This window comes from Boleophthalmus pectinirostris, unplaced genomic scaffold, assembly GCF_026225935.1.
Source record: "Boleophthalmus pectinirostris isolate CB_2022bp ecotype Guang Dong unplaced genomic scaffold, ASM2622593v1 HiC_scaffold_5, whole genome shotgun sequence".
Classification (NCBI taxonomy): Eukaryota; Metazoa; Chordata; class Actinopteri; order Gobiiformes; family Gobiidae; genus Boleophthalmus; species Boleophthalmus pectinirostris.
Genome location: NW_026571404.1, coordinates 11016628 through 11033474, shown reverse-complemented (window position 1 = coordinate 11033474; position 16847 = coordinate 11016628). Strand labels below are relative to the sequence as shown.

The 16847-nt window shown below is 39.8% G+C and overlaps 1 protein-coding gene across 1 annotated transcript in view; it reads left to right on the top strand.

Moving 5' to 3' along the window:
- stpg4 (sperm-tail PG-rich repeat containing 4) overlaps positions 1–13742 on the top strand; it is a 40144-nt gene extending 26402 nt beyond the window's left edge. The window contains exons 6-7 of the mRNA XM_020935830.2: positions 11732–11836; positions 13638–13742. Coding sequence (XP_020791489.1) covers positions 11732–11836; positions 13638–13742 — 210 coding nt within the window. The remainder of the gene's footprint in view (positions 1–11731; positions 11837–13637) is intronic.
- The last annotated feature ends 3105 nt before the right edge of the window (positions 13743–16847 follow it).

Genomic DNA, 16847 nt, shown 5'->3' with positions numbered 1-16847 from the left:
AGCCGCCTTGACTCCCTGTACAAGACAGGTACAGAGGATGTCCCAAAGTATTTTAAAAGACGTGCAACATCCACTAAATTCAGAGTTTTAGCTGCTTGGTCAGAGGCTTTTAGTCCCAAGATCTTGAACGAATCGTTTTAAAAGGAGCTTTGTTCCGGCTGCTATCGTACTTATGAATAAATTGTAATCTATTTATCTAAAAATTGTGTGTTTTTTAAAAATATATATTTAATATTTGTTGTGATTTTATCCAATTTAACTAATTGTTTTTGGAACAAACCATTCTGCACTGGAGCTCTGTAACACATTATTTTGTAATTGTGTTTTTATACATGTTTATTGTACATAATGTGGATGAATGAAATGTGAAATGTGGGACCAGCCTCTCAAATCTGCAAAACAAATTTACCCATCGGTACGAATAAAGCAACCTAACCTAACCTAAATAAAATACAGATACATTATAAAACAGATGCTTTATAGTGGCCAAATATGCATAACTCAATAACGATTTTGCATTAGAATATTAATAAAAATCGTAAACATCCTATACATAACATATCAAAACTGGGCCTAAAGTGGGACTAAACATGAACTAGACCAGGACTAGAACAGGATCAAACCAGAAAAAGTGTGAACGCAGCAATCACACGTTCAAAAACACAACAAAAACAGCCTCGAATTTGTTCCCCTGATTTGATTAAACGCTGCCCTCCCTGGACTGTGAAGTGCCCTAGATTTTGTGTTCATTTTTTGTTCTATGGAGTGCACGTGCCGTTTGGAGAGAACAAAGTGTCCGCTGAGGTTCAAGCCTGTTTGAGTTATAATCCTGATATTCTCGAGTGAATGAACATCCGTCTGTGTTTGAGGCAGCCCACACACCTGCTGTCTCCCCTCCCCCCAGAGGAACTGCGAATCCAAATTCAATTACACTTTTGTCCAAGAGGATTTATAAATATTTAGAGTTTAATGGTGTGTTCTAGTGCTTTGTGCTGTTGTGTCTCGAAGCAATACACTTTATCTAGCATGTTGCTGTATGAAAGGCTGAGAGGAGAGAAATTTGTGGTCTGCATTTGATCCCCTCCTTCAGTTCTGCTGGTGCAACCTGTCAGGGGCAGTGGGCAGTTGCAGCACACTGCTCTAGATCTTGAGCTATTTGTGGGTTTCAGTTTCCTGTGTAAAGGTGAGAAGTTTCATTGTTGTAAATTGTTTATGGCAACGGTGCAAATGTTTATCACGCTGAAACAAAAATCACAAAATATGTTTTCTCAATACATTAAAGGCGCACCATGCAATTTTTCCATCTGTTTATTTCCATGAGATGCCTGGAATGTTCCGCACTGTGGCATAAACATATCTATCTCACTTAGACTACGTTTACACTGAAATGTATCACCGTATCAGAAACGATCTGCATCCACACACGTCATTTCTGCGTCCGCAATCCTTCCCTATCCACACAGCTTTGAGCATATTTGTTTATGTTTTACAGAAACTAAACTTAAAACCACATGGCTCATTTGCATAAACTAAGCACTCAAAAAACAGCTCGCTATTGTGCACTGATGTGGTTCAGCTTCTGTTGGACTAAAGGACAAGACTCAGTGGAATATGAGTGTTCTTTCTGTGACAGAGAGGTGTTCTGCTGATGGTGAGTCTGTTCTCTGCTTCTATCGAGTTGGAGATGATTCATGTTAAACTTTTCAGAGATTATGCATCTGCAGGTCAAACACATAGACTGTATATATGAATGGACATATATTCTAGCCTCTTAGCATTTGGTGTTGAATTACTTCGTGGCGCACAGACCTACATCAGTGTATCAGCGTTTTCAGGCATCCACACAGTGTCAGATCAGATTTGTACTGAGATGAATTTGTGGGAGCTGGCGGCACCAGATCGTTCCGTCTTTGGAGCCGTTTTCAATCGGATTAGTGTGGACGAACACTGCATCAAAAATGCGTAGTGTGGACGGGGCCTTATATTTTTGTTGCTAAAAATACATTGCATTCATAGTATAAGCAATATTGTCTCTCCACAGATCTTACATGTAACTTGGCCTTTTGGTGTCAACTGCTTTTCTCCATATATAGATTCTATTTGCTTCATTATTTGTCTCCAAAATCAAAATGAAAAAAATTGATAACGTTTTGTTTTTTTAGTTTTTGATTTTCGTCTCAGTCCTGGTCTGGTCCTGGTTTGGTCCCGGTCTCTGTCCCGGTTTCTGTCCCGGTCTCTGTCCTGGTTTGGTCCTGGTCTCAGTCCCGGTCTCTGTCCTGGTCTCAGTCCCAGTCTGGTCCCGGTCTCAGTCCTGGTCTCAGTCCTGGTCTGGTCCTGGTCTCAGTCCCGGTCTCTGTCCTGGTCTCTGTCCCAGTCTGGTCCCGGTCTCAGTCCTGGTCTCAGTCCTGGTCTCAGTCCCGGTCTGGTCCAGGTCTGGTCCCGGTCTCAGTCGCGGTGTAGTGCCGGTTTACTCCCGGTCTCAATCCTGGTCTCTGTCCTGGTTTGGTCCTGATCTCAGTCCCGCTCTCTGTCCTGGTCTCAGTCCCGGTCTCTGTCCTGGTCTCTGTCCCAGTCTGGTCGCGGTCTCAGTCCTGGTCTCAGTCCCGGTCTGGTCCAGGTCTGGTCCCGGTCTCAGTCGCAGTGTAGTGCCGGTTACTCCCGTTCTCAATCTGGTCTCTGTCCTGGTTTGGTCCTGGTCTCAGTCCCGGTCTGGTCCTGATCTGGTCCCGGTCTCAGTCGCGGTCTGTTCCCGGTTTGGTCCCGATCTCAATCCTGGTCTCTGTCCTTGTCTAGTCCTGGTCTCAATCTTGATCACCCGACAGTCTATGCAGGCGCACCTCCGGATCCGTCTCGACACTCAGTCCTGGTTTAGTCCTGTTTTAGTCCTGTTTTAGTCCTGGTTTGGTCCTGGTTCAGTCCTGGTCCAGACCTGGTTCAGTCCTGACATCAGACTGAATATAATGAACATAGACTGCAATGAGTTAAACACTGACCAAATAAAAACACATGAAATATGAAACATGAATGACATCTCCATGGAGACAAGCATGTGGCGGGCCCTCTACCAGAAAAGTTACATAGTGCAGCTTTAAATGAAGTAAGCAATGAACAATTTAAACCTACTCAAATGCAGATATTATCACGAATATGCTTGTTTTGATTAAATTTCATGCTACTATTACCTAACTTATTAACCTAGACATTATCATTATTGCGTTAACATCAAATCTCTTGCGTAGTCTGCGGTTAAGAATAAATCGTATAAAATATTGTGGTTTCTCACGTAACTGCTGACACTTCTCAAACTCGTGCTCAGTTCTGACATCTTACATTGAGCTGCGCTGAGAAACCAGGCCAGGTGCTTTATTCAGACTCTCCACACTTGGTTCTAGTTATTCACAGTTTGAACAATGGCATCCAAAATGGAATCGTGCCTCCACATACACCTGCATTAACACCTCCGCTGGTCGCTCGTATGGGCTTTGGACTGAGCCGTGGATCAGATGGCTGTAACAGTAGCACCGGGGCAGCTGGGATGGGACCAGACACCCTCCTCGCTCTACACTGCAAAATGTGAAGATCTACTCTTTGTGCAGAAATACTTCAACAGGAAATAGATTAACTTTGACACTTTTTGTTGGTTTCACATCGGATATTAAATCTATATAACAAATTTAGTGTCTTTACAAAACCCAATATGTTAAAAATATATACAGAGCTCAACATTTCCCTGCATACAGTAATTGGGATTATAACTGTAATTTATTATTATTTTTAATCATTTGGGATGAGATCTAGGCTTTGTTCAAATGAATTCAGAATATTAATCTTGATTTTGAGATGATTAGATTTAATTACTTATGTATGTATGGCTTTTAGATGTTTCTTACTCGTTACTAAATAAATTAATTCAAACACACATAAAAAATCCATTCACCCATTTTCTTCCGCTTTATCCGGGGCCGGGTCGCAGAGGAAGCAGTCTAAGCAGGGACTCCCAGACTTCCCTTTCCATGCACACTTCCTCCAGCTCTTCCTGGAGAAAGAGCTGGAGTTGGCCTGTCAAGACCGCGAGATACTTGAACTCCTCCACTTGAAGCAGGGACTCTCCACCCACCTGGAGAGTTCAAGCCACCTTTTTCCGGTCGAGGACCATGGCCTCGGACTTGGAGGACCTGATCTTCATCCCAGTCGCTTCACACTCGGCTGCAAACTGCCCCAGTGCACATTGTACATCCTGGCCTGATGAAGCCAACAGGACAACATCATCTGTGAACAGCAGAGACGAAATCCTGTGGTCCTCAAACCTGACCCCCTCTGGCCCCTGACTGCGCCTAGAAATTCTGTCCATAAATACAATGAACAGAACCGGTGACAAAGGGCAGCTCTGGTGGAGTCCAACATGCACCGGGAACAGGTCTTACTTCAGAGTCGGCGTCAGAGCACATCTACTGGAGGGGCATGGGTCACCAGCAGGGGGGGCACTGCCATTTGAGAAATATTTTAACGCGGTGGAGTCATACACAGCAGACATGCTATCAAACACGTTATTATATTAAGATTATTATTATTAGCTACAATAGTTGTTGAGGCTGTGTGGTAGAGGATAGGCACACAAGACAATAATAAAAGGTTGAGGTTTATTAAAAAACAATAAGGCCACTGGTTGTAAACATTAAACAACAACCTCTCGTCAAAAACACCCCTAGGGGGGGCACGGCCCTCAAATGCCCCCCCTTGCCGCCGACACCGTCTTACTTACTGCCGGCAATGAACACAGCTCCTGCTCCGGTCATACAGGGACCGGACAGCTCTTATAGCAAAGGGCCCCGGACCCCAGAGCACCCCCCACAGGACACCACGAGGGACATGGTCGAATGTCTTCTCCAGATCCACAAAGGACATGTGGACTGGTTCGGCAAACTCCCATGTAACCTCAAGCACCCGATGGAGAGTGTAGAGCTGGTCTAACATAAAAAATATTAAATTAAATATAAAATATACTTACTTTATTTACTTACTAAAAGACAATAAAGCAGATAATAAAACCTTTCACTCATATGGACAGCTAAACAGAACTGTTTTGAGCCTGGATTTCAACAGCGTCAGAGTAGAGGCCTGTCTCACATGTTCAGGAACAAAATAGGTTTTTGCTGCATAAAATGGATATGCTGATTCTCCATGTTTAGCTGGGCGCCAGCAGGAGGCACGGACTGAACCAGGACTAAATTAGGACTAAATTAGGACTATAATGTGATTAAACCAGGACTACATCAGGAATAAACCAGAACTATAACATGATTAAACCAGGACTACGTCAGGACTAAACCAGGACTATACCAGGACTATAACATGATTAAATCAGGAAACCAGGACTATAAAATGATTAAATCAGGACTACGTCAGGATTAACACAGGACTAAATCAAGAGGCTGGTCCTTGAGGTCTGTGGAGTGGTTTAGTTGGTTGAAGTGGCAATAAGATAAGATAAGATACTTTGGTGCTAGACGATGGACAGACTTTAGATCTGCTTTACTCTTTTGGACATTAATGATTTGTCTTTAAACACAAAGTCATGTAGTCAGACCCTTGTTTTCTTTTTTTGGAGTGTACAGTCTGAGGAACAGGCCAGTCTATTTTTGCACATGGCACTGTGCTGCTGCTGCTGCTGCTGCTTCTACAGTCTGAATGTGTGTTAGTGGGTAAGGAGAAGTGAAAGGCGCTTAGATCAAAGCGCTCGAGCAGTGGTTCTCAAACTGTGGTTCATGTTACATTGTTGGTACTCAGCGCCTTTAAGCGTATAAGTTCCTCTGCAGTTAAAGATCTATACTTTTTTCCACATTTTGATCCAGTTTTGTGTAAAATCATGATTAGAATTACTGCAATGATGTCGTCCATGGGCTTTAGAATGATAAAACATTATGACAGTAGCCAAAGATTTTGTTGAAAATCGTGAAAAAGTCCTCACACACGAACCTGAAACCCATAGAACTTGTTTAGATGCTGCTCAAAAGCCAAATCTTTTTCTTATAGCTCTGAAAACTTTGAAACGTGCTGGAGTACAGTGCACCTCATATGACACTGACGGTTTGATTCCAGTTCCAACAAGCCTCCCTGTGTCCTTAGGCAAAACACTTCAACCTAATTGCTGATGTATGAATGTAGTGTGTGGGTGAAGTCAGAGAGACTTTAAATAACACACTATATTTTACATTACAAGCCAAGACTAAGACCTTATTAAATTTTTTTGCTAGAATATACTGAAAAAAATGTCAAAAGAATGAGTAGACAAGTTAAATAATGGCTCAAATAGACTTTAAGTGAAATTACAGAGTTACAGTTTAGATTTTATGTTCTGTAATGTTCATAAAATGTCAGCTAAATTAAATAAAGTGGATTTTGTATAAATATATTTGTATGAGAATGAAACCAAACACAAACTCACTCACTTCACTGAGCCTGAGGATTATATACGGCTTACTTATAATGGGAGTGGCGTCAAATTAGTTTTACAGAGGCAACAAAATTAAATGATTTGGTTAAATTTATAAAAGCATTGTTATAAACCTACTTTGCAGTGACATCAGTTGGGAGTGACAGCACATCAAGAGCGACCCTTCAGTCGATTCTTTTAAAGGGACAGTTCAGAATTTTGGACATAGGACCTCATTTCCTAGTGAGCCAGAGTGTTGGAGACGTGTGGAGACACTTTTTTAAATATTCCATCCAGTCCTTGTATTTGCAGAGGTCGCTGGTGCTAGGCTAGTGCATGTCAATGGCCATAGTTATCCTGCCACTAAAAACAGTCTTACCCACTCCACAAAACACCCAAAACAAATCTATTATTACATCAGACTGTCAATGTAAATGTCTGTGTTGATAGAACAATGTGTGAAGTAAAACCAATCTTGCATTTGAAGGATTTATGTCTGAGCAGCAGCCAGTTGTACTTCCTGATAGAAAACTCAGCAGCGGCGGACTGATATATGAGAAAATAGTCCCTCAACATGCGACGATTCATGCGATGCAAGGTTAGTTTTATTTCAAACATTATTCTATCGACACAGACATTTACATCGACAGTCTGGTGTAATAATAGATTTGCTTTGAGCCTTTTGTGGAGTGGGTAAGACTGTTTTTAGTGGCAGGATAACTATGGCCATTGAGTGTTATTTTAGGTGTGAGAGAAAAATTATCTCACCTGTTGTAGTTACAGCTAAGACAGAGGGTCCACTGTCTATTCCGGGAGCCTGCTTATGTTCCCACAGCCCTATGTTCTCTCATTTCTAAGTATTTTTTTTTTTTCTTTTTATCATCAATTTGAGTCAGATTTTATCTCCATTCCTCTCAATTTGGTCATCACACTCAACCTACTATCCAGCAGCAGATCACTTATGTAGAGGTTATGGTGCAAAGGACTGAAATGACTCTGAATCGTCCCTTTAAATGTGGTATAAAAAATAAAAATGACTCGTATTAGAGTTTAATTCTGAGAAATGAGGGAACACAGAGCTGTGAGAACATAGAACTGACCCACCTATCCTGATATCCCTTTGTTATGACATGTGTCTATTTAGACGTGCAGTTATTACCACACTTTAGTATTGCTATTCCGACATGTCCTTTTTTTTCCACAGCTGTCAGTTAAGACATTTTCCCACTGTCTGATATCCATATTTGGCCCAAATATTCTCTGATCAAGAGCTTTGCAACGGCCCAAGAATCTTATGATATACTGAATGGGAGCGTAGTATAAGTATAACACTGAAACAAAACAAAAACAATATCTAGCTAAGTTAAAATTACTTAAATTAAGAATATTTTACTACTATTTTACTATTTTGAGTAGATTCAGCTTGACAAGAAAAATGATCTACCAAAGGAATAAGATAACATTCGATTTTGTTTCTTATTTTAAGTTGTTTTACTTATTTTAAGTGTAGCAAGATGAACAAAAAGCAGATAATTTTACTTGTCAAAGGTAATGTACTCAAATCATGATCAAACTTTGTTAATTCAAATCACTTTAACTTGACAGATTTAGCTTTTTGCCGTGGATAAGTCAAGGGTGTCAAACTCAAATTCACAGAGGACCAAAATTAAAAACTGGGACTAAGTCTAAATATGAACTAAATATGAAAAATTTCAATAACATCTGCATGTTTTCTCTTCATGTAATGCTAAACCTTTTTCTTATTAAAATAAATGTTTAATAATAGTTTTGCTTGAACATCGAATCCAGAACAAGCAAAATATAAAATAATAACAAACTTGTAAATAAATAATGTCTCTATAGTCTATCTGTAGCCGGCGGGCCAGCTCCAATACATACTTGATATGATCTTGCGGGCCAAATATAATTATATTGAGGGCCAAATTTGAGTCTGACATGTCTGGAATAAGATGTCACATTAATATTATTCATGTCGGAAAAGCGGAATGTTTGAAAAATAGTAAAGTGCCGCTACTCCGACAATGAAAAAGAAAACATGTCGAAGTTATGGGACGCTTGAAATGAATGTTTTTGCCGCTACTCCGACAATCAGACGTCAATGCCTAAATAAGAGAGTTATTTCTGGTCAGATTGTGTTAAAATAAAGCTCAGATTAAAGTCTAATATCGCCTCCGACAGAGCAGAGCCTACAGTTTGCTTCACACCCTGAGGGAATGTTAACACCAAAGGTTAGATTGTTATAAATATAAAAAGGGTAGAAGCACCGCAGCACTACTTATGATTCTAATACAGCGATGATATAGATTACACGTAAAAACCACAACATAAGCAGCCTCTTACAGACATTAAACATATGTCACAGACCTACAGTGTGGACTCCAAAATAGCACTAGCGCTGTATGTTTCCAGTGCATCTTTCACATAGCGGGTTTTAACAATAGGTTTTGAGACCATATGTCCGGAGATGAAAGAATCAATCCCTTTGGTAATGGCACAATGTACATGTGGTGGTGTAATCCCTATTGAATGCTCTGGGTTTGGAATAACAAACACATGAGGTCTAGCGTTTTATTGGAGTGGTTAAAATGGCTGCTTTGATCAATACTGTTGCATGCACAATGAGGCCGATGACTATTTAAAATGCACCAAACAAAAGGGGACTGAAATGTGACTCTGGGCAGAACAAACAAAGCAGCTACTAAGCAACAGCGCTGCCTGGTAAAAGAGAGCTGGAAATGTTTGCTAAGAGTTTAGGACGCTGCTTTTCAATGAGGCCGGGCTGGAAAATGAATAAGTTATAACTACATGAATTGTTTAAATGATTTGGACTGAGAGCATTTCTTGTTGTTTTTATGTTTTATTTACGTATTTATTTTAGATATGTTTTAGTTTGCTGGATTCTTTGCTGGTTTATTTGCTCTGAGAGATGAAAATGGTTGAATATTGTTGAAATAAGAAAAATACTAGGTCCTATATTTCACAAAATTGACTCTTGTGAGCTTTAACCCTTCTACAGGCATGTTTTTGTACATCTCAACTTTTCTTTTTTGCATAACTTTGGCTATATTGCATCAAATAGCACCAAAATTGGCCAGTTTGTGTATTTTGTGATGTATTTTTAATTTCTGTGTTTTATTTCAAGATCACATTAATTGAACAGTCTATAATCAAAATAATCATGTCCTTCGGTACATTTTTGTCCCATTGACTTCCATTCAAAATAACTTTGCCAGCGTATTTTTACTTTTTGATTTATTTTTCATTCTTTGATGTTGAAAACCCTTCAAAATGTTTAGTTTTAGTGTCTTTTTGAATCTTCCATTACCAGATTATATCAATAGAAAGACGTTTATATTTGATGTGTATGATTAGGGCAGGAGTAAATGAAGACAATGATATAAAAATGTTGAACACAAATCTGTACCGCTTTAAAATATTGTGGTATTCTTTTTCGATTTTTGTCATTAAATTAAAATGATTTGAAAAATATAGAAATAATCCATCTCTTTCTTTTTTTTCATGCACAAAAAATTGAGACTTTTGCTGTCAAAAATGCCATTTAAAGGGTTAAAATTTTAAAATATTATATAATATTTGGTATGTATGATGAGAGCAAAAGTAAATAAAGTTGGGCAATAATCTGTACTGCATAAAAATATTGTGTGTTTTTGTTTTGGTGTATATTTTTGTCACAAAGAACCACAGGTGTAACTATTTTTAAAGGGGTGCACAAGGGTTAAGTTACATTTTAATGTTGTTAACTCCTCAAAAACATATCTGGATTTGTGTTTTCTTTCATTCACACATGTTTGAATTAGTCTGTCCACATCTCCAAAGCTCAAAATGCTCTTTTCCACCTTGTGATGTCATGAAGTGATAAATTTCATTTTAATAGATATCTTTTGTTTAGTAGAAATGAGGAATTCCAAGGCTGAAATGATCCAATTCTATGATTCTAGCAAAGGTGGAAAGTAATGAATTACATTTACTCATGTATGAGTAATTTGTAATTTTTGTAGTTTTTGAAATAGGTAATTTTACTTTTACTTTTACATTTTGACCCGAGTATTTTACTTCATTATATTGGAACCCACCTCGTTACTGAGTAAAATTAGACTGATATAAACAGTCTGCCTAAAATGAAATTAAATTGCCCAGGCTTGTAGAGGCACATGACATCACTGTACAAAACCGTCAGTCTGTCTTGGATCAACTTGGATGATGCTGGTGCTGAGTCAGAGATCGGGGTCGTCATGGATGATATTCAAGAAGGTGCATTGAATAATTCTTGAGATAGAGAGAAAGCGAAGGAAACCCTTGGCCAAACCACGGACAGCTACAGTATTTGCGTTCAAATGCAAAATAGGGAATAACATAATAATGCAATGCAAAATGCTGGACAGAGCTGTCACCATTTATTTTATTTATTTATTTATTTGATTGGGACAGAGCATGTTAATGAACAGACACGACATGAATGTAAACACACCGGATTGTAGCCTAAGGTTACTTTCCATCCATTGTCCCAAAGAGCTGGGGTCACAGGGGGACAAACTATAAAATATTGCACACTCCACTCATTACACAGTTCCCATTATTGCACAGTTCCCAAATTCACAATTGTTGTTGTTGTTAATTTGTTTGAAGAGCTCAGTGTTAGTAAGTGTTAAACTCAGTTGTCTTTAAAATGTACAAACTTTGCACTGTATCACCTAAACGCTGATTAAAACAACTTGTGCTGGATTACATTTATGACTCATCCTTTTTTACATCAAATAATTGAAAGTAACTAAGTACTTTTACTCAAATTACATTTTGAATGAAGTACTTTTTTACTTTTACTCAAGTAGATTTTTAGATGGTTACTTTTACTTTTACCTGAATAGAAATTAAGCAAAGTAATGATACTTTTATTTTTCAATTTTTCTGTACTTTTTCCCATCTCTGGGTCCTAGTGAATGTGTATGGAGTTTGAAATCATCGTGGAGCACTTCCTGTATTATCACATGAAATCACAAGGTGGAGCATGAATGTTTTTTTGTTTTTTTGAGAGAGAACTCAGAAACAACATGATTACACAGATCAGTAAACACAGTCATTTAGGACCTTTAAATCAATTCATCAGGACACTGAGCCAACAGGAAGCATTGAAAGTGTGTGTGGACATACTAATAAGCTAGCATGCAAATCACAGCCCTACCATAATGAGTTTTGACCTGAGAATCAACGAGCTAATCCATCAATCGATAACAAATCTCTGCTCCTGTCACCCTGCAGAAGGCCGGACCCTCCCCGTGTGAGTACAGCCCAGAGACCAGCCCAGGAACCATCATCACCTCCAGCTTCAAGTCCACAGTACCACGCCTGCACTACGTCCACCCGGTGAGTACTACGGATATCACTTCAGCACAACAGATCAATGCAGAGTGTACTATAATACTATAATGTATTGTGGAGTGTAACTTTAGATGGCTTTGTAGTAAGCCTCTTTGAAAGCAGGCAGAAGTAGAGTAGAAGCAGAGTGAGGAACTGAAGTCTGACGGCCTGTTTACACGAGAGCGCTTGACGAAACATTTTATCGGAAGAGCCTTTTGTTTAGACAGTGACGGTGTTTTTGGGGCTTAAACCTCACGCTCTCCTAGGGGTCTCACCTGGCAAGAATTTATTAGAAAAAACATTTTTGGGTCTGATTGACACGCCTCAAGAGAGCGGGAAGGAAAAAAAAGTGTCTTTCAGTCTATGTGTCTATGTGAGGAGAGCATGAGGGTTAAAAATGCAAAAATCTGAAACCACCTTGCAGATCGGAAAAGTTGATAAGATGACGGTCTGAACAGAAGACGCAAAAGTCTTCACTTTTTATTCCACGTTTAGACGAGCGTTTTCGGGAAGAAATCTGACCAGAGTTTTGTGTCTTGGGCAGGGTAGACGGAAACACTAAGGCAGAGCCAAACCCCCCCCACACACGCACACACACACACACACACACACACACACACAAAACACCCCCTCAGACACACACACACACACACACACACACACACACACACACAGACACACAAAAACACCCCCTCAGACACACACACACACCCCCTCAGACACACACACACACACACACACACACAGACACACACACACACACACACACACACAGCACACACACACACACACACACACACACACACACACACACACACACACACACCCCTCAGACACACACACACACACACACACACACACACACACACACACACACACACAGACACAAAAAAACACCCCCTCAGACACACACACACACACACAAAAACACCCCCTCAGACACACGCTCACACACACACACACACACACGCACACACACACACACACACACACACACACAAAACACCCCCTCAGACACACACACACACAAAAACACCCCCTCAGACACACGCACACACACACACACACACACACACACACACACACACAACACACACACACATTATTTGTCTTTTGTCTTTTATTATTGCCATATAAAATTCCAAATCTCAATTTATTTGAGGATCTTTTCATCCAATCTCTTCCACTTATCTGGGGCCGAGTTGTGGGGACAGCAGTCTAAGCAGGGACTCCCACGCTTCCCTCTCCCCAGACACTTCCTCTAGCTCCTCTGATGGGACCCCAAGGTGTTCTTAACCACTGCTCCTCTCGACATGGACCAGTGGCTCTACTCCGAGCTCCTCCTGTATGCCCGAGCTCCTCACCCTCTCTCTAAGGGAGCGCTCAGTCACCCTGTGGAGGAAACTCATTTTGACCACTTGTCTCCACGATCTTGTCCTTTCTGTCATTAAACTCATGACCACAGGATATTTTTGTGTATTTATTTATGAATTCATGTCCACAGCTTGACTTCTTACAGTCAATTGTGTGTTAATGTCCACATGGGAGAGTGCGACATGCTGCTGTTACACAGATGCAGAGGCTTAAGCTTTGGTGGCTTCAAAGAAATGCAATTAAAACCATGTGATGTAACCAGCTTAACATGCTGTGTAGAATTAAATATACATGTATGGGCGAGCTATTGTTTAAAACCTTATATATCAGTATTTATTGTAATTCAAATTGCTATAGGGCCTCTTCAAGCAATACATTGTAAATCATTGCATTAAAGTTATTGTAATTTTGTATTTTCTCTTGTTTATTTCAGAAAACCCCAGGGCCAGGAGCCTATGAGCCTTTCTGGAATCTTGGCGACCGAGTGAACACAAACATGGACCCTTCCTTCAGCTTCTTCTTTCGTAACCTGCCGTAACCTCGTCCCAAAAGCACTTCACACCCCGTCTGCATTACGCACGCACCATTTACTCCTTTGTTACTTCAGAACACGCCGCATAACTTTTTTACAGCTATGAAAGAGTCTGGAATATTCTAACTGGATGAACAAACTTTGAATAATAAATCATTAATCATCAAGGTGCCTGGTATGCTTAGAAAAAGACTGACTTGCAGAAAAATATTTATAAGTTGCTCCTCTATGTCTACATGGAGATGCTACCTTATGACTTTGTCTAGAATGTTCCACAGTATGGCATTAAACATATCAATCTCCATAAAAGCAAGCAAAATAGAAGAATCCATGTTTTTCAAGGTATTTTGGCCATTAAAACAAAACTTTAAAGCAAAATACATGAGTGATGAGTGATCAAAATGGGGACTAAATGCAGAACTAAACATAAAACTAAACCAAATCTCAAGATTAAACCAACAAATGTGGCACATCCAGTTAAGTTTGCAACAATCACTGCTTCAAGAATATGGTTTAATTACAAATATTTTTAAAGGGCCCATCTCATGCAAAATAACTCTGCAATCTTCTGCACATGTACAATCACAATTTTAGGGTTTGAAACATCCATTACACAATAGTTATGAAATCTTACTGATTTCTTGGAGGCGTCACAGACCAGGGACTATGAAAGACCTCGTCCGTCCTGAGAAAGCACAGGCTCCGCCCTCCAAACGTGACGTAGGCTCTGAGTGAGCCGCCCTTCCTCCGCCATCTCAGGGAGGGAGGGGGAGACAGGCGTGCACCCTGACAGCGGTAGAAATAAGCTTTAATTCATCATGGCGATACAGCTTGTTCAGCCGCATGTGTTGGACCCAGAATCGGACGAGGACTTTGAGGTGCACGAAGCTCAAGCACCGCGTCGACATCAGTTGAACATTACTGATTGGTAAAGTGATAAACTGATTGCAGTGTATAACAATTAGCTTATGCTGTCGCTTTTGTTTAGGTGTTCTTGTGGGAATTGTCAGCGGTGTGGAGGCGGGGCGGAGGCGGTGGAGCGGCGGAAGGGGGGTGGGTGCGAAGAGCTTTCTGCTACGTCAAACGCATCATAGGTGTATCTGCCGCATCATCGTTGTAGCAGCTTTAGTTTGTTGTCACGTGGGAGGGTGGCACAAATACGCTGCAATTTGTCAAAAAAAAACACAGAATCACTCTAAAAAACATTTCAATTTCATATACAAGGCCCACACATCACTCTTAGAAGGTAGAAAGCTCTGAAAAGTTGATTTTGCATGAGATGGGCCCTTTAAATATACAGTAATATCTTGAGTTTATCATCAGTTTAATAGTGAATGGTTTACGGAGTGGGTCCCTGGAGTCTCTTGTTACTTAACAAAGAGCTTATGTGTCCATCAGCAGGGCTTGTGTGGTCTGTCAGCACCTTAATGCTCCACATTTGCTCTGTTCAAATGGCTTTACAGGAGCTGGCCCGGCAACGCAAACATCTTATCTGGAACAAAGAGGTGACGCACTCAGCTACATGCTCCCGTGTTCCCAGTACTGGATTTTCTCCTCTCCCCCTTTCTCTTCCTCTTCCCCCTACTCTTTCTCTCCTCCCTTTAGAGTCCCGCTCTCTCACATCCCTTCTTTCTTGCTTGGTGTTGCATATTTGGTACATTTTTTTAACTAATTTAAAACTATTATAGGTTAATTTTACGTTACTGACACAAAATGTAACTTTTTTTTCCAAAAGTATACAAGTTGCAATGAAAAGTGTATAATAATATGAGCAGGTTTGCAACTCCACAGATCTGGCAACCTGGTCGTTTCCATGGAAATGTTGTTAATTTGGCTATAATGACTGAAGTATGGTTTTAACTTCTATTTCCTCCAAAAAGTTACATACTTCTACATAATAACTTTTGCTTATTTCAGTGCTCCCTCTTAAGTGATAATAGATTGCAGGAAGCTATAATGAACAAACAAGAAACAAAAACAATGGAATAGTATTTATTAGGGGTGTAACGATATCCAAGTCTCTGATACGATATTGTCATGATATGCATCTCTCGGTACGATATTTATTGCGATATTTTGTGGACGCTTACCAAACTGTGAATATGCTGCTTTTTTCCTCTTAAAATGCCTTGACAAGACAAAATCCAAAGAACTAAGACTTAAAAGTGCTTAAAACTGTTATTTCTTCTTGTAGTCTGCATTGAAATGGAGCAAAGGATCATGGTCTATGTAGTTAACTCTGTCTTTTTTTTTTAGCTGTTGCTGCACCATAACTCTTAATTTAAGCAAAGAGACTTGTAATTCGATATATTTTGATGGTCCACGATATTATTGAGAGAACGATATTTCGGTTATTGCTACATCCCTAGTATTTATATATATATGTATTTATATATCTGTAACTGAATAAAAGTTACATTTACTTACACATTTAAGATGTTAAATATTTATTTTAATGGATCAATATTATTAAAGACGCCCATATTTTCTGATTTATGTTAATGATATTTCCTCATCACAAACATATCTGGAGTTGTGTTTTGTTTCATTCACACGTTTAAACACAAACCCTGCATATTTAGTTCTTCTTAGTTCTTCTCTCAAACAGAAATCACTCTGTTCCACCTCGTGATGTCATGTGGTGATACATGAAGTGCTCCACTGTGTTTCTAAACTCCGTACACCTTACCGAGAATCATTTGGATGATTTCAGACCTGGAATTGCCAATCTCTACTAAACAAAAGTTAAAAGATGGCTCTTTACTTGAAAACTACCACTTGGATGACATCACAAGGTGGTACAGAACATTTTGAGCTTTGAACATGTGGACAGACTAATAATAAAGGGTTACGCAGATATGTATGGATGTTTTTGAGGAGCTAACAACATTTTAACATGGCTTAAAGCTCACAAGAGTGAATTTTGCATCATAAAGGCCCTTTAATAAACCCTTACTTAGACCCATTTAGTCTCTCGATATACCAAACGTCTCCGGTCTGCTCCATACGTTTACCGCGGTCGTCCGCATGCGCGCGGCTCAGAGTGGCATCCTGTGCTCTCTGATAACATGCATTACAGCGTTAAGGCCAAGGCAACGCTCAACAATAAAA